Source organism: Arachis stenosperma, chromosome 6 (genome assembly GCF_014773155.1).
Source record: "Arachis stenosperma cultivar V10309 chromosome 6, arast.V10309.gnm1.PFL2, whole genome shotgun sequence".
Taxonomy (NCBI): Eukaryota; Viridiplantae; Streptophyta; class Magnoliopsida; order Fabales; family Fabaceae; genus Arachis; species Arachis stenosperma.
The window spans coordinates 112,444,291-112,472,141 of NC_080382.1; the positions used below are offsets into that span (position 1 = coordinate 112,444,291).

Sequence of the window (27,851 nt, forward strand, 5' to 3'; positions counted from 1 at the left end):
CCAAGAACTTGGTAGTTCAATCCCATGGCATTACACAACTTCGCACAACTAACCAGCAAGTGCACTGGGTCGTCCAAGTAATACCTTACGTGAGTAAGGGTCGATCCCACGGAGATTGTTAGTATGAAGCAAGCTATGGTCATCTTGTAAATCTTAGTCAGGCAGACTCGAATGGATATGGTGATGAACGAAAATAACATAAAAGATAAAGATAGAGATACTTATGTAATTCATTGGTAGGAACTTCAGATAAGCGCATGAAGATGCCTTCCCTTCCGTCTCTCTGCTTTCCTACTGTCTTCATCCAATCCTTCTTCTTCCTTTCCATGGCAAGCTTGTGTAGGGTTTCACCGTTGTCAATGGCTACCTCCCGTCCTCTCAGTGAAAACGATTGCATATGCTCTGTCACAGCACGCGGAATTCAGCTGTCGGTTCTCGGTCAGGCCGGAATAGAATCCATTGATTCTTTTGCGTCTGTCACTAACGCCCCGCCTGCTAGGAGTTTGAAGCACGTCACAGTCATTCAATCATTGAATCCTACTCAGAATACCACAGACAAGGTTAGACCTTCCGGATTCTCTTGAATGCTGCCATCAGTTCTCGCATATACCACGAAGACTCTGATCTCACGGAATGGTTGGCTCGTTTGTCAGGCGAGCACTCGGTTGTCAGGCGATCAACCATGCATCGTGCAATCAGGAACCCAAGAGATATTCACTAGAGCCTTGGTTGCTTGTAGAACAAAAGTGGTTGTCAGTCACCTTGTTCATAAGTGAGAATGATGATGAGTGTCACGGATCATCACATTCATCAAGTTGAAGAACAAGTGATATCTTAGAACAAGAACAAGCGGAGTTGAATGGAAGAACAATAGTAATTGCATTAATACTCGAGGTACAGCAGAGCTCCACACCTTAATCTATGGTGTGTAGAAACTCCACCGTTGAAAATACATAAGCATAAGGTCTAGGCATGGCCGTGAGGCCAGCCTCCCAATGATCTAAGAACTAGATGTCCAAAGATGATCAAAGGATCAAAAACAATCCAAAGATCAAAATACAATAGTAAAAGGTCCTACTTATAGAAAACTAGTAGCCTAGGGTGTACAGAGATGAGTAAATGACATAAAAATCCACTTCCGGGCCCACTTGGTGTGTGCTTGGGCTGAGCAAATGAAGCATTTTCGTGTAGAGACTCCACTTGGAGTTAAACGCCAGCTTTTATGCCAGTTTGGGCGTTTAACTCCCATTTGGGTGCCAGTTCCAGCGTTTAACGCTGGGATTCCTGAGGGTGACATTGAACGCCGGTTTGGGCCATCAAATCTTGGGCAAAGTATGGACTATCATATATTGCTGGAAAGCCCAGGATGTCTACTTTCCAACGCCGTTGAGAGCGCGCCAATTGGGCTTCTGTAGCTCTAGAAAATCCACTTCGAGTGCAGGGAGGTCAGAATCCAACAGCATCTGCAGTCCTTTTCAGTCTCTGAATCAGATTTTTGCTCAGGCCCCTCAATTTCAGCCAGAAAATACCTGAAATCACAGAAAAACACACAAACTCATAGTAAAGTCCAGAAAAGTGATTTTTAACTAAAAACTAATAAAAATATACTAAAAACTAACTAGATCATACCAAAAACATACTAAAAATAATGCCAAAAAGTGTATAAATTATCCGCTCATCACATGCCCTTGAATTTGAATGGCTCCAGGGGCTAGTGATTGGTTGGGGCATGGCACACCTAATCCTTGGCATGGCACGCCCTCCTTCTTGCATTGCTTTTAGAGGCTTGAGTTGGTGAGGCATGGCACGCTCAATGTCCCTCATGACACACCCTTATTGATGTTTATAGGGCTTGGCACGCCTAAAGCTTGGCATGGCACACCCTTGTTGATAGTGTTAGGGCATGGCACGCCAAGTCTTCCTCTCCAAGGCGTGGCATGCCTTGGATGTCATGTGACACACCCTGCCTTTTTTGTTGATGCACGTGGCATGCCTTGTTCCTGGCGTGGCACGTCTGGCTTGGTGATGTTGGGGCGTGGCACACCCTCTCTTCTCTTCTTCAGGGCATGGCATGCCCTATCCTCTACTTAGGTACATGGCTTGCATGGCTTCACTCCCACGTCCTTGGCTCTCCACTCTTCATGCTAAGCTTTTCTCCTTGATCAACCTTCAATTTGCTACTTGATTTACCTCTCTTTTGATTATAATTCCTTGAAAACAGTTAGCAAACAGCTTAGTAGCACAAGATACTTAAAAGTGATAAGATTAGAGGATAAAAATGTAATTAAACATAAGAAAATAATGAATTAAAGCAAGGAAAACAACTAATGATGCAAACGCATCACAACACCAAAAATAAAACTTTGCTTGTCCTCAAGCAAAAAGAAAATAAAAGAGTTGAATGAAGGAGAATTAAATCTTCTTGAAGCTCGTGTTCCTCTTGAGAGTGGGATTTAGCAAGATATGTGATTCTAAATGGATTCTCTTCTTTCTTAATGATTCTTCAAGTCTTGAGAGTGAAGAATCTCTTAGAGCTGGGGCTTGGATAATATTATGAGATCTTTTTTTTTTAAGTTTTGATTTATCCTTGAATCATTTATTTATAACAAAGAGAGCTTTTCGGTTGACAACTCTAAGTGTTCCGTCTCAATGCAACTCTTGATAGTGCGATTTCGATCGATAATCTCGAGCCAGTTGGCCAAGTTACCGGGTGATGAAGCACCCCAAGGATCTAGTTACCCAAACATTTCCTTGACACGGACGCACCACAAGCATATAGCTAAAGACTTTAAATTCCCAGACATCAATGTCTAGATCCTCTTTGGACTTCTAAATGTTTTGTCTCAAGAAAACTCTTGATTGTGGGTTTTCGATCGATAATCGCGGACTAGTTGGCCCAAGTTACCGGGTGATGAAGCACTGATGTACCACTATTTCGTGGCACATCTTGTGCTTAATTGAGTGGATTTTATCCACTAATCTCACACTTATTCATTGAAATTGCATGTTTCACATTTTCCTTCCTGATTTTGTGCTATGATTGAAAACATATTTCTTTGGTCTTAATTTAGCTAATTTTAATCCTCTCTCATTACCATTCAATGCCTTGATATGTGTGTTAAGTGTTTTCAGATATTACAGGGCAGGAATGGCATAGAGGATGATAAGGAAGCATGCAAAAGTGGAAGGAATACAAGAAATTGAAGGAATTGCTTAGCTATCCAGCCTGACCTCTTCGCATTCAATCGATCATAACTTGAGCTACAGAGGTTCAAATGAGGTGGTTCCAATTGCGTTGGAAAGCTAACATCTGGGGCTTCGCAACGATATATAATTTGCCATCGTTGCCTTGCTGATAGATGATGCGCACGTGTGAAGCACGCGTACACATGGATTGTGCCGCAGACAAGTGACGCGTACGCATAGGCGACGTGTACGCGTGATAGAGCCACGTGCTGGACGTATCAGAAATCGCTAAGGGTGATTTCAGGCTATTTTTGACCCAGTTTTCGGCCCAGAAAACATAGATTAGAGGCTACAGAGTGGGAGAATCATGAATTCATTCAACAACTTCTCATTCACACAATTTTAGGTTTTAGATGTAGTTTTTAGAGAGAGAGGCTCTCTCCTCTCTCTAGGTTTTAGGATTTAGGATTTCTCTTCTACTCTTATTGGTTACTCATTGTTATTATTCTAGTTTGTGAACTTTTGATGTTAGATTCAATTTCCATATTAATGTAATTATTTTTTGGATTTTATTATCTCTTATTGCTTTTCTATGTTTTTATGTTATGCCCTCCAAGTACTTGATAAAAGGCTTAGAAGGATGTTAGAGTAGGATTTTATGTTCTTGGCTTGGTTGAGTAATTGGTAACACTTAAGTTATCAAACTCCTTGTTGATTGATAATTGAAAGTTGCTGATTGATATGGATTCCACTAAAGCTAGTCTTTCCTCAGGAGTTGACTAGGACTTGAGGAATCAAATTGATTAGTCCACTTGACTTTCCTTCATTCGTTGAGGGTTAACTAAGTAGGAGCAATGAACAATTCTCATCACAATTGATAAGGATAACTAGGATAGGATTTCTAGTTCTCATACCTTGCCAATGGTTTTTCCAATCATTTAATTTTCATTACCATTTACTATTCTTGCTTCTTATCTCAAAAAAATCCCAAAACACACTTTTCCATAACCAATTATAAGCATACTTCCCTGTAATTTCTTGAGAGACAACCCGAGGTTTAAATACATCGGTTATTATTTATTAGGAGTTTGTACTTGTGACAAACAATCTTTTGTACGAAAGGATTTTAATTGGTTTAGAAGCTATACTTTCAACGAGCCTTTATTTGTGAATTCTAGACCACATTTAAGTCCGTTCGTCAAAATGGCGTCGTTGCCGGGGAATTGCAAACGTGTGCCTTATTATTGGTTATTGTAAATATTTGTTTTTGTTTATTTATTTGTTTTTATTTTTAATTTTTATTAGCTACTATGAATTTTCACCCATGTCGCTATGAGTTTGGTTCCAATGTTGTTGTAGGGAATATAAGCTATACTGAGAACATGCATCAAGGTTGGAACAATCAAAGATGGGAAGAGCCACAAGGATTTAATCAACCCTCTTGGCAACAACCTCCACCAACATACTATGACCAAGAGCCCTTCTAAGAGGCATACCAAGATAATGGATATGGTGAACACCCTCTTGATTATCAACAACCACCACCATATGCCTATGGATCCCCTCCTCAACATAACCCTCATCCCTACTCACAAGCCCCTTTTTACCATTCACCTTCATATGACCCTAACCCTTATCCACCATACCAACCACCATATGAACCATACTTAGAACCACTACCTCAATATACACCATCTCTATATCCTTATCAAGAGGAACCACCTCCGTGTTATAAGCCCCTTTTCCCAACAAATGAACCCTCCTATCCACCCCAAACCTCCATGGAGAACACACTTACCTCTCTCATTGGTCTCACCTCTGAACTCCAAAATCTTATATCCCGTAGGGACTAATCCTCTACCTCGAATACTCAACCCTCACGCTCTAGTGCACTTCCTTTCCAAACATATAATAATGATCTCTCCATCCCATCACCACCCTCCATGGAAGAGCACCCACATCTATCAATCCAAGAGCAAGATGATCCCAATTATACTATGGACATGGAACAAGAGAGAGGGATCGTCTTAGGGACGCAATCGCAATGGATTGGTTACACACAGCCTTATTTCTAGAGGAGCAAGAGGAGGCCTAAAATTTGGAGGTAGGAGAGACCCTTGAAGATGAAGGAGTAGTTGAAGGGAGTTGTCATAGAAAGAAAATCATCAAGGAGGAGTACAATTTTATGCTAAAACAACTGGATGAAGCCGCAATAGTTAAAGAGGAAGTGGTTGAGAACTTAGGAGATGCGGAACCTCCCATGCCCTTGGTAAGCAATGAAAAAGAGATTGAATTGTAAGAAAGCTACCAAGAAGAAGAGGTTGATATTGAAGAAGCTTGCAAAGAGGTAAAAGTTATCCAGGGGGAACACAAGGGAATGGAACTTGCAAGATCACTAGAAACACCTCTCCCAAAGGCATCACCATTCATTCCTTCATTCAAGTGGGTAAATCTTTCATCTCTAAGCTTAATTAGCCCACTTGAATATGCTTTGCTTGAGACGGATGGGAAGCTTAGAGCTCTTTGTGGCTTTAAGAGTAAGAGAGAGATGGTTAGTGGTAGGAAACATCATGCAAGGTTCAATATGGTTGCATGCTCCAAATTGAAGTACAAAGGTTGGTACAATGCTCGAATGAATGGGTCTAGAAAGCTATTTGAATGCCTTAGTGAGAATTCCAATTGCTTACCACCCGAGTGGAAAAATGGTGATACACTTCAAGACGGGTGTAGATACAAGATTTGGGATCCGGGCATAAATGAGGATCGACTTTGGGAGCTCAAAGCTTGTGAAGAACTCCATCAAAGCTTCGGGAATGTATCTGGAATTAATAGAGATTGTTGGAAGTCCAAGCGTTGGTAGAAGTTTCAGGATGAGTTCAAGCACAAGCAACCATGATAAGGAGCTCACCAAATGTCCAACTTAAGGACAATAACTAAAAGTGCTAGGTGGGAGATAACCCACCATGGTATGATCGTTCCTTTCTCTTTTCTTAGATCTATTTAGTGACTTTTCTCATTATTACTGCATATAGTCTGCATTTGCATCTGCATACTAAAAAGAAGTGGCAGAAAGTTGCGTGGGAGCAGTGCAGAAAGTATGCCAATCGCACAAGCATCATCACTTGTACGCGTACTCCACGCGTACACGTCACTTGGGATTTTGGCACTTCACGCGTACGCGTCAATGACGCGCACGCGTGACCTAGCCAAATCGACGTCAAAAGTGTTTTGGCCGAAAGTTATGCTGGCTTGGTGCTAGCACTGTGCCCAAGGCACAAAATGTATCACGCATACGCGTCCCTGACGCATGCTCGTCATTTTCAAAATCTGCACTTCCACGCGTGCTCGTGCTGGTCGCGCACGCGTCGTATGCGAGGTTTGCCCGCATGCCAGAATGCAAAGAGAGTTGTGCGTACGCTAGGATACCCTCGCGCGCTTAGAACAACCTAAGGGCACGCGTACGCGTGCGCGACGCTTCTGCATCGCCCTCCCAATTGCGTGCCCCCACGCGCACGCGTCAGTCACGCGTACGCGTCGACAGCGCTACATCACCATATCCCTGCGCCGCCCAGTTTCTTATCTTATCTTTCCAATCCTAATTTCTTTCTTTCTTCCCTCTTCTTCCCCTCTTCTTACTTCTTACCTCCTACTTTTTTCTTCCTCATTTCCTACTTTCTTCTCCTCCCCTCTCATCCTTATTCCCTTTCTATTCTTCTATTTTTTACATTTGCATACTCGCATTCATGGCATCTTAACTTCATTGTTTCTTCTCCCTTTCTTTTCTATATTTGTTGTTTTCACATTGGTGTTACAAAATTTTCTTACTCAACTGTTGCATTTTTCCTACATTATTTTAGGTGCCTCTTGACTTGTTTGCTATTTAGTTGACATGCCCTGTGCTTCTATTATTTTTCTCACTTACATGTTGTAGCTACCATGTAGCTGAGAACCTTATTATTTGGCACTGGCCCACATATGTTTTATTTCTTTTTATATATTTGCTTGTGGGTTATTTCCCTTCCTTTTTCTCTTCTTTCAGGATGGCCACCAAGAGGGAAAAGAAAAAATTTCTAACTGAAGCAATAAACAAGTCTGTTGCATGATCTTTGGAGAAAGGCATCAGTGGAGAAACCCGTCCACTTGCACATCTTTACATACACCGAGGATGGTGCAATCTTTAAGTGTGGGGAGGTCGATACTGATCTCTGTGGGTTAATCACTTTCTTCTCAACACCAATTTTTATTTCTCTTTGTTAGTTCATTGCTGCATTTTCATAATTGATTGTATATTTGTTTGATTTTGTGCATATTTTACCACAACTTGGTTGAAGTAATAATTTCTTTTTCAAGAAACCTTTTTTTAGAGCATTTCACTAAATTGAATTAAAATTTTTGTTAAACTTGTTTGAAGAAATTTTATTTTGGAACATGGTTTAGAGCTCGAACACACAAAATCAGTGAGATTTTGAGCCTTTTTGATTGGTTGCATTTTATCAACCAATATTTTGTTTTGGTGTGTGTTGTTCTCTCTAAAATTGTGATCTATATCTTGCTTGATTCTATATTTCCATAGCTTAATGTATGCATATACTTATATGATTGAGGCCTTGTTTCACTTAGCTTACATACCCATACAGCCTTATCCTTTCATTATCCTTTGCAAACCAAAGTTGAGCCTATTTTTCTATTTGTTCTTTACTTTAGCACATCATTAACTCTAAGCAAAAAACAATAATGTCCTTAATTTGAATCCTTGGTTAGCTTAGACTAGTGAGAGTGTTCATGATTTAAGTGTGGGAAAAGTGGGTTTGGAAACGTTTGGTTTGGGAATTGAGTATGTTAGACTTTTTTGTGAAAATGTGAAAAAATTTTGAGCATATATCCTTGCATGCAATACTTTAATCATATGCATTGAGAAAAATAAAAGAAAAAAATAATAAAAAATGGAGAAAAAGAAAAGAAAAAGAGCAAATAATAAAAAGGAGACAAAACGCCCCAAAGTAAATGGTAATAGCAATGCATAATTACTGTACTCAAATTCAAGATGCATGAATATGTGGAAAACAATAGTTAATGCGTAGTTAGATTTTGCATTTTAATTACATGGATTGCTGGTGCACGAAATTTTGATACACAATGGCGCCAACAACTTGGTACGCACAATTGTAATCTCAACTCTTTTTCACAACTTCGCACAACTAACCAGCAAGTGCACTGGGTCGTCCAAGTAATAAACCTTACGTGAGTAAGGGTCGATCCCACGGAGATTGTCGGCTTGAAGTAAGCTATGGTCACCTTGTAAATCTCAGCCAGGCAGATTCAAATGGGTTATGGAGTTTTCATAATTAAAAGATAAATAAAACATAAAATAAGGATAGAGATACTTATGTAATTCATTGGTGGGAATTTCAGATAAGCGTATGGAGATGCTTCATCCCTCTTGAATCTCTGCTTTCCTACTGCCATCATCCAATCCTTCATACTCCTTTCCATGGTAAGCTATATGTTGGGCATCACCGTTGTCAATGGCTACTTTTCGTCCTCTCAGTGAAAATGGTCCAAATGCGCTGTCACCGCACGGCTAATCATCTGTCGGTTCTCGATCATGTTGGAATAGAATCCAGTGATCCGTTTGCGTCTGTCACTATGCCCAACACTCGCGAGTTTGAAGCTCGTCACAGTCATCCCTTCCCAGATCCTACTCGGAATACCACATACAAGGTTTAGACTTTCCGGATCTCAGGAATGGCCACCAATAATTCTAGCTTATACCACGAAGACTTCGATCTTTCGGAATGGAGGCTAAGAGATACACGCTCAATCTTAAGTAGAACGGAAGTGGTTGTCAGTCACGCGTTCATAAGTGAGAATGATGATGAGTGTCACGGATCATCACATTCATCTGGTTAAAGTGCGAGTGAATATCTTAGAACAAGAATAAGCTTGAATTGAATAGAAAATAGTAGTACTTGCATTAAAGCTCGAGGTACGGCAGAGCTCCACACCTTAATATATGGTGTGTAAAAACTCCACCGTTGAAAATACATAAGTGCAAATAGGGTAGGCATGGCCGAATGGCCAGCCTCCCAAAATTTGAACAATGGTCCCAAGATTCCAAGATGAAAATACAATAGTACAAGGTCCTATTTATAATGAAACTAGCTACTAGGGTTTACAGAAATAGGTAAATGATGCAAAAATCTACTTCCGGGCCCACTTGGTGTGTGCTTGGGCTGAGTATTGAGCTTTACACGTGTATAGGTCTTCCTTGGAGTTAAACACCAGCTTTGGTACCAGTTTGGGTGTTTAACTCCAACTTTTATGCCAGTTCTGGCATTTTGACGCCAGAAAAGGGCAGAGAGCTGGCGTTTTGACGCCATTTTACGTCGTCAAAACTTGTGCAAAGTATGAACTATTATATATTTCTGGAAAGCCCTGGATGTCTGCTTTCCAGTGCAATTAAGAGTGCGCCATTTGGAGTTCTGTAGCTCCAGAAAATCCACTTCGAGTGCAGAGAGGTCGGAATCCAACAACATCTGCAGTCCTTTGTCAGCCTCTGAATCAGATTTTTGCTCAGGTCCCTCAATTTCAGCCAGAAAATACCTAAAATCACAGAAAAATACACAAACTCATAGTAAAGTCCAAAAATGTGAATTTTGCTTAAAAACTAATAAAAACATCCCAAAAAGTAGCTAGATCCTACTAAAAACTACCTAAAATAATGCCAAAAAGCGTATAAATTATTCGCTCATCACAACACCAAACTTAAATTGTTGCTTGTCCCCAAGCAAATAAAAACAAAATAGGATAAAAAGAAGAGAATATATAATGAATCCCACAGTATCAATCAAACTTAGTTCTAATTAGATGAGCGGCGCTTATAGCTTTTTGCTTCTGAACAGTTTTGGCATCTCACTTTTTTCTTTGAAATTCAGAATGATTGGCATCTATAGGAACTTAGAATTTTAGATAGTATTATTGATTTTCCTAGTTCAGTACGTTGATTGTTGAAAACAGCTATTTTATGAGTCTTGGCCGTGACCCTAAGCACTTTGTTTTCCAGTATTACCACCGGATACATAAATGCCACAGACACATAACTGGGTGAACCTTTTCAGATTGTGACTCAGCTTTACTAAAGTCCCCAGTTAGAGGTGTCCAGAGTTCTTAAGAACACTCTTTTGCTTTGGATCACGACTTTAACCACTCAATCTCAAGCTTTTCACTTGGACCTTCATGACACAAGCACATGGTTAGGGACAGCTTGATTTAGCCGCTTAGGCCTAGATTTTATTTCCTTGGGCCCTCCTATCCATTAATGCTCAAAGTCTTGGATCCTTTTTACCCTTGCCTTTTGGTTTAAAGGGCTATTGGCTTTTTCTGCTTGCTTTTTCTTTTTCTTTTCTCTCTCTCTTTTTTTTGCCATTTTTTTTCTTTTCTCTTTTTTTTTTTGCAAGCTTTCTCATTCGCTTTTTCTTGCTTCAAGAATCAATTTCATGATTTTTTTTCAGATTATCAATAACATTTCTCTTTGTTCATCATTCTTTCAAGAGCCAACAATTTTAACATTCATAAACAACAAGATAAAAAATATGCACTGTTCAAGCATTCATTTAGAGAACAAAAAGTATTGCCACCACATCAAAATAATTAAACTAATTTCAAGACAAAATTTGAAATCCAAGTACTTCTTGTTTTTTGTAGTTAAGCACATTTTTCATTTAAGAGAGGTGAAGGATTCATGGAGTTATTCATAGCTTTAAGACATAGAAACTAGAAACTAATGATCATGTAATAAAGACACAAACATAGATAGAACATACAGCATAAAGCTGAAAAATAGAAAAATAAATAGACAAGGAGATTAAGGAATAAGTCCACCTTAGTGATGGAGGCGTCTTCCTCCTCTTGAAGAACCAATGGTGCTCTTGAGCTCCTCTATGTCTCTTTCTTGCCTTTGTTGCTCCATCCCTAGTGATTTTGGTGCTCCTATCCTTACTTGCTCCCAATAGTTGTGTGGAGGAAAATGTATCCCCTGAGGTATCTCAGAGATTTCTTGATGAGGAATTTCCTGATGCTCTTATTGAGGTCCATGAGTGGGCTCTCTTGTTGTGAAGTCAAATGCTCTACTATTGAGCTATGGACCCTTGAGATGAATCTCTCTATCTTCCATGTCGGAGGTGGAAGCTTTTGCCTTCCCTTTCCTCTTTTTAGAGGTTTCTCCGGCCTTAGGTGCCATAAATGATTATGGAAAAAAAAGCAATGCTTTTACCACACCAAACTTAAAATATTTGCTCATCCCCGAGAAAAAGAAGAAAGAAAGATGTAGAAGAAGAAGAAAATGGAGGAGATGGAGGGTGTATAGGGTTCGGCCAAAAGGGGAAGAAGGTGTTTGTGATGTGTGAAAATGAAGGGGTGAAGGGGGGTATTTATAGGGAGAGTGGCCGAATGGTTTGGGTGGGAAATGGTTTTGAATTTTGAAGGTGAGTGGGGTTTTTGGAGGAGAGTTAAGGAAGTGATTGGTGAAGGGTATTTGGGGAAGAGATATGGAGGTAATTGGTGAAGGGTATTTGGGGAAGAGTGTTGTAGAAAGATGTAAAGAGGAGAGAGAGTGAGTTGAGGTTGGTGGGGATCCTGTGGGGTCCACAGATCCTGAAGGGTCAAGAAATTCTTCATTCCTGCTCCAATTGGGCATTTAAAATGCCTTAGAGTGCAATTCTGGCGTTTAAATGCCAGTTTGCTACCCTGTTCTGGCGTTTAAACGCCAGTTTTCCTTCCTATTCTGGTGTCTAAGCGCCAGTTTGTTGCCCTTTTCTGGCATTTAAACGCCAATTTGGTGCCCTATTCTGGCGTTTAAACGCCCAAAAAGGTGCCAGATTGGGCGTTTAAACGCCCATTTTGCTACCCTTACTGGCGTTTAAACGCCAGTAAGTTCTTCCTCCATGGTGTGCTGTTTTCAATGCTGTTTTTGATTTTTTTTTCTTTATTTTTGTAATTGTCTTTGTGACTTCACTTGATCATCAACCTAAAAGAAAACAAAATAATATAAATTAAAATAAAATTGGGTTGCCTCCCAATAAGTGCTTCTTTAATGTCAATAGCTTGACAGTGAGCTCTCATAGAGTCTCACAGATTATCAGAGTATGGTTGAGATCTCTCAACACCAAACTTAGAGTTTGGTTGTGGCCTCCCAACACCAAACTTAGAGTTTGAATGTGGGGGCTCTGTTTGACTCTGTATTGGGAGAAGCTTTTCATGCTTACTCTTCATGGTTACAGATGGAGAACCTTGAGTCTTTACTACAAGGCGTTCTTCATTCACATGAATGATCAACTCTCCTCTGTCAACATCAATCACAGCTCTTGCTATGGCTAGGAAGGGTCTTCCAAGGATGATGGATTCATCCTCATCCCTCCTAGTGTCTAGGATTATGAAATCAGCAGGGAAGTAAAGGCCTTCAACCTTCACTAGCACGTCCTCTACTAGTCCATAAGCCTTTTTCATAGATTTATCTGCCAGCTCCAATGAGAATTTGGTAGCCTGTACCTCATAGATCCCTAGTTTCTCCATTACAGAGAGTGGCATCATGTTTATCCCTGACCCCAGGTCACACAGAACTTTTTCAAAGGTCATGGTGCCTATGGTACATGGTATTAAGAATTTACTAGGATCATGTTTCTTTTGAGGTAAATTTTGCTGAACTAATGTATTCAGTTCATTGGTGAGCAAGGGAGGCTCTTCCTCCCAAGTCTCATTACCAAACATCTTGGCATTCAGCTTCATGATTGCTCCTAAATATTGGGCAACTTGCCCTTCAACAATGTCTTCATCCTTTTCAGAAGATGAATAGTTATCAGAGCTCATGAATGGTAAGAGGAGGTCCAAGAGAATCTCTATGGTCTCTGTATGAGCCTCAGATTCCTTTGGTTCCTCATTAGGGTATTCCTTATTGACCATTGGACGTTCCCTGAGGTCTTCCTCATTGGGATTCACGTTCTCCTCCTTCTCTAAGGTTTCGGCCATGTTGATTATATCAATGGCCTTGCACTCTCCTTTGGGATTCTCTTCTGTATTGCTTGGGAGAGTGCTAGGAGGAGTTTCAGTAACCCTTTTACTCAGCTGGCCCACTTGTGCCTCCAAATTTCAAATGGAGGATCTTGTTTCAGTCATGAAACTAAGAGTGGCCTTAGATAGATCAGAGACTATGTTTGCTAAGCTAGAAGGATTCTGCTCAGAATGCTCTGTCTATTGCTGAGATGATGATGGGAAAGGTTTGCTATTGCTAAACTTGTTTCTTCCACCATTGTTATTATTGAAGCCTTGCTTCTGTTGATCCTTCCATGAAAAATTTGGATGATTTTTCCATGAAGGATTATAGGTGTTACCAAAGACTTCACTCATGTAATTCACATCTGCCATTGCAGGGTTCTCAGGATCATAAGCTTCTTCTTCAGAAGATGCTTCTTTAGTACTGTTGGATGCATTTTGCAATCCATTCAGACTCTGAGAGATCATATTGACTTGTTGGGGGCAATATTTTGTTCTGAGCCAGTATGGCATTCAGAGCATCAATTTCAAGAACTCCTCTCTTTTGAGGCGTCCCATTACTCACAGGATTCCTCTCAGAGGCATACATGAACTGGTTATTTGCAACCATTTCAATAAGTTCTTGAGCTTTTGGAGGCATTTTTTTTAGGTGAATGGATCCACCTACAGAGTGGTCTAGTGACATCTTGAAAAATTCAGACAGACCATCATAGAATATATCTAATGTGGTCCATTCTGAAAGCATGTCAGAAGGACACTTTTTGTTCAGTTGCTTGTATCTTTCCCAAGCTTCATAGAGGGACTCACCATCTTTTTGTCTAAAGGTCTGAACATCCACTCTAAGCTTGCTCAGCTTTTGAGGAGGAAAGAACTTGGCTAAGAAAGCCGTGACCAGCTTATCCCAAGAGTCCAGGCTATCTCTGGGTTGTGAGTCCAACCATGTTCTAGCTCTGTCTCTTACAGCAAAAGGGAAAAGTATAAGCTTGTAGACTTTAGGATCAACTCCATTGGTCTTAACAGTATCACAGATCTGCAAGAACTCAGTTAAAAACTGATAAGGGTCTTCTGATAGATGGAAGTCCATGAAACTTACAATTTTGTTGCGGTAGAGAAACTAATTGAGGCTTAAGCTCAAAATTGTTTACTCCTATGGCAGGGATTGAGATGCTTCTTCCATAGAAGTTGGAAGTTGGTGTAGTAAAATTACCAAACATCTTCCTTGCATTGTTGTTTGGTTCGGCCATAATTGTTTCTTTTGCTGCTTCCTTTTCGAAAATTTCAGTGAGGTCCTCTTCAGAGTTTTGTCCTTTAGCTGCTCTTAGCTTCCTCTTTAGAGTCTTTTCAGGTTCAGGATCAGCTTCAACAAGTATGCCTTTATCTTTGTTCCTGCTCATATGAAAGAGAAGAAAACAAAGAAAATATAGAATCTTCTATGTCACAGTATAGAGATTCCTTGAGGTGTCAGAGGAAAACAAGGATGGAAGGATGAGGTAGGTAAGGAAGAATTCGAACGCACAAAGAGAGATAGAGTTCGAATTGACAATGGAGGAGGGATGTTAGTGTTTAAATAGAAAAAGATAAGAGAGGGGGAAGAATTTTCGAAAATAAAAAGAATAAAATTTAAAATAAAATTTTGAAAAATTGGTTGTGGTTTTTAAAAAGTAAGAAATAGTAAAACAAACAAAAAGTCAATTAGTTAGTTGAAAAATATTTGAAAATCAATTTTGAGAAGATAAGAAGTTAGAAAAGATTTTGAAATTGATTTTGAAAAAGATATGTTTGAAAATATATGATTGAAATTTATTTTGAAAAAGATTTGAAAAGGAAATTAAAAAGATTTGATTTTTTTTTTTGAAAAAGATATGTTTGAAAAGATATGATTTTGAAAAAGATATGATTGAAAATATTTGATTTGAAAAAGATTTGATTTGAAAAAAATATGAAGATTTGAAAACAAAATTCCTCTTCTTGTGTCATCCTGGCATTAAACGCCCAGGAGCTGCATGTTTTGGGCATTTAACGCCCAATTGCTACATGGTTTGGCGTTTAAACGCCAATTTTTCTTCTTCACTTGGCATTTTGAATGCCCAGCTTTTTCTCTGTAATTCCTCTACTTTATGTTCTTGGATCTTCATTTTTCTAAATCCTTTATTCAAGAAGATATGTTTTCAATTTTGAAAAATAACAAAATGAGTCAAAACATATAATTCTTGGATTAAAACACAAGATATATGCAAGAACATTATGAACGTCAAGATGAACACCAAGAACAATCTTGAAGATCAAGATGAATATCAAGAACTCAGTTTTCTTAATGAAAGAAAACATGGAGGACACCAAACTTAGAACTTTTCTCATGTTTGGGCCATATGAATGCAAGAATGCATATGTAGAACATCATGCAGTGCAAATCAATAAATCATGAAGATCAAACAAGGCAATTCATCAAGAACGACTTGAAGATCATCAAGAACACAATGCATGTGTTTCGAAAATTGCAAGACAATTAAAATCATGCAATTGACACCAAACTTAAAATTTGGACCTAGATTCAAACAAGAACCATGAAATATTTTTGAGTTCTTATGATTTTATGAATTTTTTTGGATTTTTCGAAAATAATTTTGGAAAAACGAAAAAGAAGAAAAATTTTTGAAAACTTTTTGAAAATAAAATAATGGTTAAAACAAGAAGAAAATTACCTAATCTGAGCAACAATATGAACCATCAGTTGTCCAAACTCGAACAATCCCCGGCAACGGCGCCAAAAACCTAGTGCACAAAATTGTGATACACAATGGCGCCAACAACTTGGTACGCACAATTGTAATCTCAACTCTTTTTCACAACTTCACACAACTAACCAGCAAGTGCACTGGGTCATCCAAGTAATAAACCTTACGCGAGTAAGGGTCGATCCCACGGAGATTGTCGGCTTGAAGCAAGCTATGGTCACCTTGTAAATCTCAGTCATGCAGATTTAAATGGGTTATGGAGTTTTCATAATTAAAAGATAAATAAAATATAAAATAAGGATAGAGATACTTGTGTAATTCTTTGGTGAAAATTTCAGATAAGCGTATGGAGATGCTTCATCCTTTTTAAATCTCTGCTTTCCTATTGCCTTCATCAAATCCTTCATACTCCTTTCCATGGTAAGCTGTATGTTGGGCATCACCGTTGTCAATGGCTACTTTTCGTCCTCTCAGTGAAAATGGTCCAAATGCGCTGTCACCCCACGGCTAATCATCTGTCGGTTCTCGATCATGTTGGAATAGAATTCAATGATCCTTTTGTGTCTGTCACTACGCCCAACACTCGCGAGTTTGAAGCTCGTCACAGTCATCCCTTCCCAGATCCTACTCGGAATACCACAGACAAGGTTTAGACTTTCCGGATCTCAGGAATGGCCACCAATAATTCTAGCTTATACCACGAAGACTCCGATCTTTCGGAATGGAGGCTAAGAGATACACGCTCAATCTTAAGTAGAACGGAAGTGGTTGTCAGTCACGCGTTCATAGGTGAGAATGATGATGAGTGTCACGGATCATCACATTCATCTGGTTGAAGTGCGAGTGAATATCTTAGAACAAGAATAAGCTTGAATTGAATAGAAAATAGTAGTACTTGCATTAAAACTCGAGGTGCAGCATAGCTCCACACCTTAATCTATGGTGTGTAGAAACTCCACCGTTGAAAATACATAAGTGCAAATAGGGTAGGCATGGCCGAATGGCCAGCCTCCCAAAACGTGAACAATGGTCCCAAGATTCCAAGATGAAAATACAATAGTAAAAGGTCCTATTTATAATGAAACTAGCTACTAAGGTTTACAGAAATAGGTAAATAATGCAGAAATCCACTTTCGGGCCCACTTGGTGTGTGCTTGGACTGAGCATTGAGCTTTACACATGTAGAGGTCTTCCGTGGAGTTAAACACCAGCTTTGGCCAGTTTGGGCGTTTAACTCCAACTTTTATGCCAGTTCTGGCGTTTTGACGCCAGAAAAGGGCAGAGAGCTGGCATTTTGATGCCATTTTACGTTATCAAAACTCGCGCAAAGTATAAACTATTATATATTGCTGGAAAGCCCTGGATGTCTACTTTCCATCGCAATTGAGAGCTCACTATTTGAAGTTCTGTAGTTCCAAAAAATCCACTTCAAGTGCAGGGAGGTCAGAATCCAACAGCATCTGCAGTCCTTTGTCAGCATCTGAATCAGATTTTTGCTCAGGTCCCTCAATTTCAGCCAGAAAATACCTAAAATCACAGAAAAACACACAAACTCATAGTAAAGTCCAGAAATGTGAATTTTGCTTAAAAACTAATAAAAACATCCCAAAAAGTAGCTAGATCCTACTAAAAACTACCTAAAAATAATGCCAAAAAGCGTATAAATTATCCGCTCATCAATTGTCTTAAGTTGAGTGAGAAGTTGAGGTTAATTAAGGATTCAGATTTTTGTCCACTTGACCAAATACAATCCTACCTTGACCCTATTACAACCCTTAAAAGACCTCTTGATTTGTGTATTTGTGCATTAAATTTTTGTTGATTGGTAGACGAAGAGCAAGTCTTAGAAAGCAAGATTAGTAGAGAATTTAGAGAATCTAACCTTAAAAACTTGAGCGATTAGAGTGTATACACTTCCAGTGAGTGTTCGATGCTCGATACTTTGTTCTCGGCTTTCATAGGCTATTTTCTTCTGCAAGTTTATTTATACTTCATTTTATGATTTGAATTAGTGAAATCTAGTTCATATTTGTTCTTGGAGAATTTGATTTACCTTTAACCAAATAGGTAGAAGCATTTTGCATCTAGCTGCATTCATACAGATAGGTTGCATCTCATACTTTCTACCATTCCCCTTCACTCTTATAGCTTCTCTTGAGCTTAGCATGAGAACATGCTAATGTTTAAGTGTAGGGAGATTTGATGCACCACTATTTTGTGGCACATCTTGTGCTTAATTGAGTGAATTTTCTCCACTAATCTCACACTTATTCATTGAAATTGCATGTTTCACATTTTCCTTCCTGATTTTGTGCTATGATTGAAAACATGTTTCTTTGGTCTTAATTTAGCTAATTTTAATCCTCTCTCATTACCATTCAATGTCTTGATATGTATGTTAATTGTTTTCAGATATTACAGGGCAGGAATGGCATAGAGGATGGAAAGGAAGCATGCAAAAGTGGAATGAATACAAGAAATTGAAGGAATTGCTGAGCTGTCCAGCCTGACCTCTTCGCATTCAATCGATCATAACATGAGCTACAGAGGTTCAAATGAGGCGGTTCCAGTTGCGTTGGAAAGCTAACATCCGGAGCTTTGCAATGATATATAATTTCTTATCATTGTTTTGCTGTTAGGTGACGCGCACGCGTGAAGCACGCATACGCATGGATTATGCCGCAGACAAGTGACGCGTATGCGTAGGCGACGCGTACATGTGATAGAGCCACGTGCTGGACGTATCAAAAATCGTTGGAGGCAATTTCTGGGCTATTTTTGACCCAGTTTTCAGCCCAGAAAATATAGATTAGAGGCTGCAGAGTGAGGGAATCATGAATTCATTCAACAACTTCTCATTCACACAATTTTAGGTTTTAGATGTAGTTTTTAGAGAGAGAGGCTCTCTCCTCTCTCTAGGTTTTAGGATTTAGGATTTCTCTTCTACTCTTATTGATTACTCATTGTTATTATTCTAGTTTGTGAACTTTTGATGTTAGATGTAATTTCCATATTAATGCAATTGATTGTTTGGATTTTATTATCTCTTATTGCTTTTCTATGTTTTTATGTTATGCCCTCCAAGTACTTGACAAAATGCTTAGATGGATGTTAGAGTACGATTTTATGTTCTTGGCTTTGTTGAGTAATTGGTAACACTTGAGTTATCAAACTCCCTGTTGATTGATAATTGAAAGTTGCTAATTGATTTGGATTCCACTAAAGCTAGTCTTTTCTCAGGAGTTTACTAGGACTTGAGGAATCAAATTGATTAGTCCACTTGACTTTCCTTCATTCGTTGAGGGTTAACTAAGTGGGAGCAATGAAAAATTCTCATCACAATTGATAAGGATAACTAGGATAGAATTTTCAGTTCTCATACCTTACCAAAGGTTTTTCTAGTCAATTTCATTACCATTTACTATTCTTAATTGAGGTTTAAATACTTCAGTTATTATTTATTAGGGGTTTGTACTTGTGACAAACAATCTTTTGTACGTAAGGATTTTAGTTGGTTTAGAAGCTATACTTTCAATGAGCCTTTATTTGTGAATTCTAGACCACACTTAAGTCCGTTCGTCAAGCACTCCCTCGGATCTAATTACCCAAGCCCTATCTTTGGACAATTAACACCACAGACATATAACTAGGCTCTTTAACCATTGATGCTTAGAGCATTGCAACTTTGCTTTTCTTTTTTATCTTTTTTCATTGTTCTTCCTTTTTTTTTTGCTGTTTCTTTTTCCTCTTTTTCTTTTTCTTTTCAATTCAAGCCAAGGATCTTCTTTTTCTTTGTTTAGAGATCTCATAATACTTTTCTAAGCCTCTTCTCTTAAAGAATCATTCTTCCCCTTCCTCCAAGATCATTAACCTTTAACAACAGTCCATGGAATATAATCACACGGTTATGGACCACCACTTTTCACAAGAGGATTGTATTTATTAGATTCAACATTGTTTCCATTATAAAACTCTTTTTCATGAGGTTTAGAGGGCTCAGGAGACAAGTTTAGTAACAAGTATGGATAATGCAAATAAAAGAGATATGCATGATGTACAAGTAGAAGAATGAAAGGAAAAAAGAAAAAAGAAAAACTAACCACCATAAGCCACATTACTTTCCTAACTCTTTTCCCTTATTGCTCTATTCATCTTCACCCTTGGTCTTTAATTGAAACACCAAACTTAGAGTTTGGCCTTGTACAGATTAGTGAACACCAAACTTAAGGTTTGGTCACATATCAAACAGTGAAGAGCATGGAGGGGTATAAAATGCTAAGTATGTGTGGCATTAGGCACTTGCATGCATGAATGAATATTTTAGCAAAATTTTTGTTATTTTTATTTTTTCTTTGTATTTTATTTTTGAAATATGATGCGTGAATGAGGAAGACAATAAAAAGCTAAACATGACCTAATAGTAAGATTATGCATGCAGAGTACTAAACATGGTTATTAAAATGAAAATGCATGCAGAGGAAGAAAAGGGAGATCAGAAGAATAATGCAATGACCAACCAAATCAAATAGAAGGAAAATAAGAATGACTAACCATGGTTGGGTTGCCTCCCAACAAGCGCTCTTTTATCATCACTAGCTTAACGTTGCTTCCCCTAGGTTGGGGCTTAGGAAGCTTGAGGAGCTTCACGGCACAGCTCAGTGCCATCCACTTTAATGCATGTATCCCTCATCCTTATGTCAATTCTCTTCTTGATGCATGTTTCCAACTCTTCTATCAAAGTCCAAGCTTCCTCTACTATTTGTTTCTTTAATGAGCCTCCAGCCCATCCATCAAGAATTGCCTTGTAGTCCATGGAGACACCATCATAAAAGAACAAGACTTGGAATCCCTTGGGTATGTCATGCTACAGATTTTTCTGGAGTATCTTCTTTTATCTTTCCTAAGAGTCAGGAAGTCTTTCACCATCTTGTTGAATAAAGTCTATGACATTCTTCCATGTTTGCCCTTGTGACCTTCTCTTCTATGAGCTCTTCATTGTTTTCTAGCTCCATGGGTTGATGACCTTTAAGAATGTTCGTAAGTAATCCCCTTCAATGGTTTCTTTCACTAATACATCAATTAGGTCAATTTTCATACAATTCTCTATCTTACTCGGATATTGCATGGTCTTAAAAACATTGAAGCTCAATTGCACATCATGGACCCTTAGTGTCTGTTCTCCCTTTTGAACATCTATGAGTGCACGTCTAGTGGCTAGGAAAGGTCTCCCTAGAATGATAGAAGCATCATCACTCTCCTCTATTTCAAGAACAACAAAATCTGCAGGGAATATAAAATCTCCTACTTTAACTAGCAAATTCTCCACAACTCCATGAGGGAGCTTTATTGACCTGTTAGTTAGTTGGAGAGATATTCTTGTGGGTTTGACTTCCTCTATTTGCATCTTCTTCATCATGGACAATGGCATTAAGTTGATGCTCGCTCCTATGTCACATAATGCTTTCCCAATAGTGATGTCTCCAATAGTATATAGGATTTGAAAACTTCCTGAATCCTTCAAGATCTGAGGTAGCTTCCTTTGAATAATGGCACCATATTCCTTGGCGAGGACTATAGTTTCATCTTCTTTAAGAGTCCTCTTCTTAGTTAGCAACTCTTTCATGAATTTTGCATAAAGAGGAATTTGTTTCAAGACCTCTGTAAATGGGATGTTAATTTGTAACTTCTTGAACACCTCTAGAAACTTGGAATATTGTTGTTGTTGACCCTCCTTTTGCAACCTTTGTAGGAATGAAATTCTAGGAGCATATGTCCTCTACTTGGTGACTTCTCTTGGGACTTGAGGTGGGAGAGTGTGAATTTCTTCTTCTTGGTGCTCATTTTCATCTCCTTTGCTTTTTGTGGGTTCCTTGCCAACCACCTTTCTACTCCTTAGATTAATGGCCTTGAATTTCTCTTTAGGATTTGGGGACTTTTCTGCCATTTGATTTTCTATTTGCCCCACTTGTACTTCCAAATTTCTTATTGAGGCCTCCTGATTCTTGAAATTTGACCTTGTCTCCATCATAAACTCCTTAGTTTGTTGAACAAATTTGGATGTTAACTTAGTCAAATTTTCCAAGGCAGCTTCAACAAAAGACTTTTGGTGCCTTTGTGGTTGTGTTGAAGATGCTCCTTGTTAGTATAGAGTATTGAAGTTCCTCTGTCATTGATTTTTTCACCCAAAATTTGGAAGGTTTCTCCAACCTGGATTTTATGTTTTTTCGAAGGGATTATTTTGTGGATTCCTTGAGAAGTTTCCCATGTAATTTACCTGCTCTCGAAAAGTTTGGTTATTTTTTATTAATTCACATTCTTTATCTTGATGGCCTCCTCCACACAAGTTACATGTAGTGGCTTGTGCCCTCACAGCTGAGACTTGTATGCTATCCATTTGCTTAGTAAGTGAACAAGTTGTTGAGACATGGCTTTGTTCTGAGCCAATAGAGTATCTAAAGTGTCTAGCTCTATGACCCATTTCTTCATTGTCCTCTCATTACCACACATATAATGGTTATTAGCCACTGTCTCTATTAATTCTAAAGCCTCTTCGGGTGTCTTCCGATGTAAGGATCCTCAAACTGAGGAATGAATTAAAGTTCTTGAGGCTTGAGACACTTGACGAGCGGAACTCTCGCGCGGTCTAGAATTTTCACAATTAAGCTCTCGTTGCAAGTATATCTTCTAGACCGACAATAATTCCTTTCGTGAAAAAGTTTTGGTTGTCACAAGTAACAAACCCCTAATAAAATTGATAACCGAAGTATTTAAATCTCGGGTCATCTCTCAAGGAATTGCAGAAAAGTGTTCTTATTATTGGTTATGAGTTGTGCAAATTGGGGGTTTGAGGATGAGAAATGAGAAAAGTAAATTGTAGAGAAAATAGAATAATAACAATAAAAATTCTTGGCAAGGTATGAGAATTGGAAGTCCCATCCTAGTTATCCTTATCAATTGTGATGAGAATTATCCGTTGCTCCCACTTGGTCAACCACTAACTATGAAGGTAAGTCAAGTGGATAAATCAATATGAATCCTCAAGTCCTAGTCAACTCCCAAGGAAAGACTAGAGTTAGTGAAATTCAAATCAACTAGCAAACATAACAATTATCCATCAACAAAGGAGTTTAATAACTCAAGTGTCACCAATTACTCAACCAAAGTCAAAAGGAGAAAAATCTACTCTAGACCCCTCCCAAGCATTTTATCAAACACTTGGAAGGCACAACACAAAAGCATAGAAAAGTAATAGGAGATAATAACATCCAATCCCAAATATCAGTAACATAGATCAAAAGAGAGCAATCTTGAATATGAAAAACCTCAAATTATATTAAAATAGAGAATCCAATCACAAAAGGGATGTATAGATCAAAGTATTAAAGTCAATAAGAGTAGGAGAGAATTAAGTCAAGGAACATTAAACCTGGGATTGAGAAGAGATAATCCTAAATCCTAAAGAAATTCTAAATCTTAAAACCTAAGAAAGAGGAGAGAGCCTCTCTCTCTAAAACTACATCTAAAACCTAAAATTATGTGAATGTGATGTATGAATGTCGTCCTCCATTCTATCTCACTCACAGCCTCTAATCTGTGTTTTCTGGGCCTAGAACTGGGCCAAAAGAGCCCAGAAATCACTGGAAGCGATTTCTGTAACTTCTGCACGTGGCGCACATCACGCGTGCACGTGGGTCACGCGTGCGCGCGTTTGGCAAAATCCCTTATCATGCGTACGCGTCAGTCACGCGTACGCGTCGCTCCTCTTTTGTGCTGGTCACTCGTACGCGTTATCTACGCCTACGCGTCACATTCCGCTAGTCAGCTTCATTATTCCTTTGTGTTCCTTCCATTTTTGCAAGTTTCCTTTCCATTCTCCAAGCCATCCTTGCCCTATAAAGTCTAAAACACTTTAACACACAGATCACGGCATTGAATGGTATATAGAGGAGTTAAAATTTGACAATTTAATAGCTTTGGGAGCGAGTTTTCAATCATAGCATGAAATCAGGATGGCAACGTAAAATATGTGAATTTTATGAATAAGTGTAGGAATAATCTGATAAATTCCACTCAATTTAGCACAAAATAAATCATAAAATAGTGGTTTATCAACCTCCCCACACTTAAATATTAGCATGTCCTCATGCTAAACTCAAGAGAAGATATTAAGGAGTGAAGGCAAAATGGTAGGATGCATGAAATGCAATGCAGTCTATCTAGATGTGAGCTACCTATATGCATCATGATATTCTAGTTACTATTTATATATATATATATATATATATATATATATATATATATATATATATATATATATATATATAAGCAGACACGTGGTCAGAATGAGTCAAATTCCCAAGAAATCATATATGTACAATTAAAGGCTAATTCATATCAAAACATTTTCACAATTGAGTTGAGTTGATCAAAAGGGTTCACAACTTGCAAGACAAGCAATGGTAAAATGTGGATATAATGGAATGAGCAGTTGAGCCCTCACTGGATTTGTATATGCATTCTAATCACTCAAGTGTTTGGGGTTAAACATCTCAAATCTCCTCTAATCGTGCTTTCTAAAACTTGTTCTTCATCTAACCAATCAACAAAAATTTAGTGTATAAATGCAAACATCATGAGGTCTTTTCAAGGTTGTAATGGGGCTAAGGTAAAGGGTGATGATATATGTATGGGCAAGTGAGCTATAATATGAATCTTTGGCTAACTCAGGCTTTTACCTAACATACATATACTCTATTTTATATGAGAAATTATTCTTAGCTACCCATAATTCCCAATCTTTCATAATTCACATACTCATGTATTGTACATCTTTTTATTTTCACCATCTATGCATTGATCTTTTATTAATTTTAATATTGGGGTTATTTTATCTCCTACTTATTGAACTTAAAACTCTCTCTTTTTTTTTTTTTGCAATATACGAAAATCAATGCATATGGTATTTCTGGTTTTATATGAGTAGGCATCCCAAAATCCAAAAAACTTGTCAATAGAATTCAACATCCTCTTATCAATCTAAGTTCCCACAGTTTCCCCACACTTAGTTGACACACAATCTCTACCTTAAACTAACCAAAGATTCAATGGGATAAATAATTTTGTTTTTCTGCTTAAGGCTAGTAATGTGGTAAAATATAGAATAAATGGGGATTAAAAGGCTCAAGGTGGCAAACAAGGGTGATTACAGTGGTAGGCTAATTGGGATAAGTGAGCTAATAACAATAATGGCCTCAATCATATGCAAGCATAAAAATACACTAAATAATGGACATATAGAATGAAACAAATTATAGATTATAATCATAGAGAAAAAAATACACAAGAATAAAATATTATGGTTAAATAATATAACCATGTAATTAAGCTCAAAACTCACGGGTTGTGAGTTCTTAGCTCATGTCCATGTTCTACTACCTATACCTGTCATGCAAGCTACTAAGAAGTTTCAACTTCATTCAATGTGAGTCAATCTATGATTGCCTGGTTTAAGAAGAGGGGATATTTCTTGAAAATTTATCAATTGACCAACATCTATTATTATATATATACTAAATGAGATGTTTGTGAATATGAAAAACTAAAATATTTTAGTTTATCCCTATTTTCAATCAAATCAACTGCTCATATGTAAAGGGGTAAACTAAGCTCAATGATCTACATTTTTTTCATATCACAACTAGTGCAATTCAAGCTAAATATCCAAGATATATATATATATATATCTCAAAGTGAAAAATGCAACAAAGTCAAGATAAATAAGAGTACAATAGAGTAGAGATGTCCAAATACCAAGAGAAAAATAAAATAAAATAAAGAGAAATAGGATAAAAAGAGAAAAGAGGTCTGAAATAGTTCACCAAAAGTATAATCAACGCCAGAGATGGCGACCTCCCCACACTTATATAATAGCATCGTCCTCGATGCTCAATCAGGTCAGATGGGAAGAGTCATTAGCTCCGGAAGGCTCTGCTGTGGGCTCTATAGGTGCTGGTGGCTGGACTGGTACCGGAGGCTCTGTGATCCGTACAGGCTGAGACTCCTCCTGCTGGAACTCTGCCTGGGTCTCTGCCTCCTCGTCCTCAGTCTGGTCATGCTCCTCCTCAGAATGCTCGGATGGGGTGTCAGGCTCGGATGGTGTGTCAGGTTCGGAGGGGATGTCAATGTGTCCGGACCTGATCATCAGCTTCAGATGCTCATAATGTCGCTTATGACGATGCTCAGATCTCTCATAACGCCACCGATTACGGTGCTCCATCTGATCCAGGCAGTCAAAGAGGCGGTGCACCAAGTGGTAGATAGGCTGAAAAGCTTGTGGTGGTGCTGCAGGAGTAGATGGGGCTGTAGATGCTGAAGGTGCTGCTGAAGATGTGGCGACATCTATAGGGGCGGTAATGGCAGGGACTCTGTGGCCTAGAGGACCGAACCGCTTGCCGTTTAGTATAATCTTTCTGCAGTCAGCAGTCGGTGGCTTCTCATCCTCAAGCTTCCAAGGTACCTCAGCTCGGCGAGCCAACTGGGTAATCAGATATGAAAATGAGAGGGTGCCTCAGACATGTACTCGAGCCATATAATGTCTAATGAACCGTGGAAGGTATAGTTCCTTTCCTTCCATATAACACCAGATAAGGATAATCATGGCAGCTGGCACCTCAGACTCAAGAGTACTGGACATCACATAATTGCTCAGGATTTGCTGCCACAGTCTAGCCTCATCGTTGAGATAGATGATTTTTATACCTCTAGGAGTTACTGTAGACTTTTCCATAGCCCAGAGAGCAGTAGGATCGATTGCTATGGTGCGTCTGACAGCATCCCAATCAAAGCTCATGAACCTGATAGACTCCTCAGCCTGCTGATAACCATCTTTATCAGCTGGTTTAGGCTAAAAGTTGAGGATATCCTTAATTGCTTCCTCAGTCACCAAAATTTGCTTCCCTCTAAGCTGAACAGCATCAAGGGTCGTCTTATAGTAATTGCAGTAGAATTCACAGATCCAAGATGAGTTTACTTCAGTCAGATTTCTTTCCAAAAACACCCAACCCCGCTGTTTGATTTGCTCCTCAGTGTACTATTTTAATTCATCAGGAATTCTGAGGGTCCTTTCCAAATGTAGATGCCTCTTTTCTACAAAGGTCAGAAATTTGAGCTCACAATAATGGTTTGCAAACTTGATTAGGTCATTGGCATGTACAGCCTGATCGGCCTTCTCTTGGGGGTGAAGTTCTTCTCCTTCCAAGAGTCATTAGAAAGGATATCTGTCAGAGAAGCCGATGACTGGCCCCTTTTTCTCTTACCAGTAGTAGCCTTAGCCTTACCCTTTCCCTATGGATCAGACATCCTAAAAATAGAAATTTCAGGATACAGTTTATCAGGATGAAGCAAGGAAATAGAGTAACATGCAAGCATCATATGCAGTGGATAGGAAAAAGAGGAATGAAAGCCAAAGCAAGAAGTGAGTCATGTATATAAAGCAGATTGTTGATGATTAATCATGTAAAGCAAGAGGCATAAAAGGGAAATTGATCATCAACAATGCATATCAAATGAAAAGGGAATCCAAAGGAAAGGGAATGCTAGCCCTAGCAACTCATGAAGTGGCTGTGGTGTAAACCAAATAAATCATAATTTAAAAAAAGCACCAAAGTCAATTCATGAGTGGAAGATATGGAAAATAGGATTCAGGAAAAGTGGACAGCATTCTGGTAGTGAAATGGATGTTCCCGAAAAATCAAACAAGCAGCAAAACTCATACGAAATTTAGTAATTTGGCAAATAGCATGAAAAACCTAATTGACTCAGAATTCCGTCAATTAGTGCTAATAATGATGAATGAACATAAGAGGGAACCAAAATGAAGCGGAA

General features: G+C 38.6%; 1 protein-coding gene and 1 non-coding gene across 2 annotated transcripts; one reads left to right on the forward strand and one right to left on the reverse strand.

Moving 5' to 3' along the window:
- Positions 1-13,972: 13,972 nt before the first annotated feature.
- Positions 13,973-14,080, forward strand: LOC130938658 (small nucleolar RNA R71). The gene has a single exon (XR_009069816.1). It is a non-coding gene; the product is annotated as a small nucleolar RNA R71 (small nucleolar RNA).
- Positions 14,081-20,970: 6,890 nt separating this feature from the next.
- On the reverse strand, positions 20,971-21,591 carry LOC130934416 (uncharacterized). Its single transcript, XM_057863995.1, has one exon. It carries the CDS (start codon positions 21,589-21,591, stop codon positions 20,971-20,973), a length of 621 nt encoding a protein of 206 aa, XP_057719978.1.
- Positions 21,592-27,851: the final 6,260 nt, after the last annotated feature.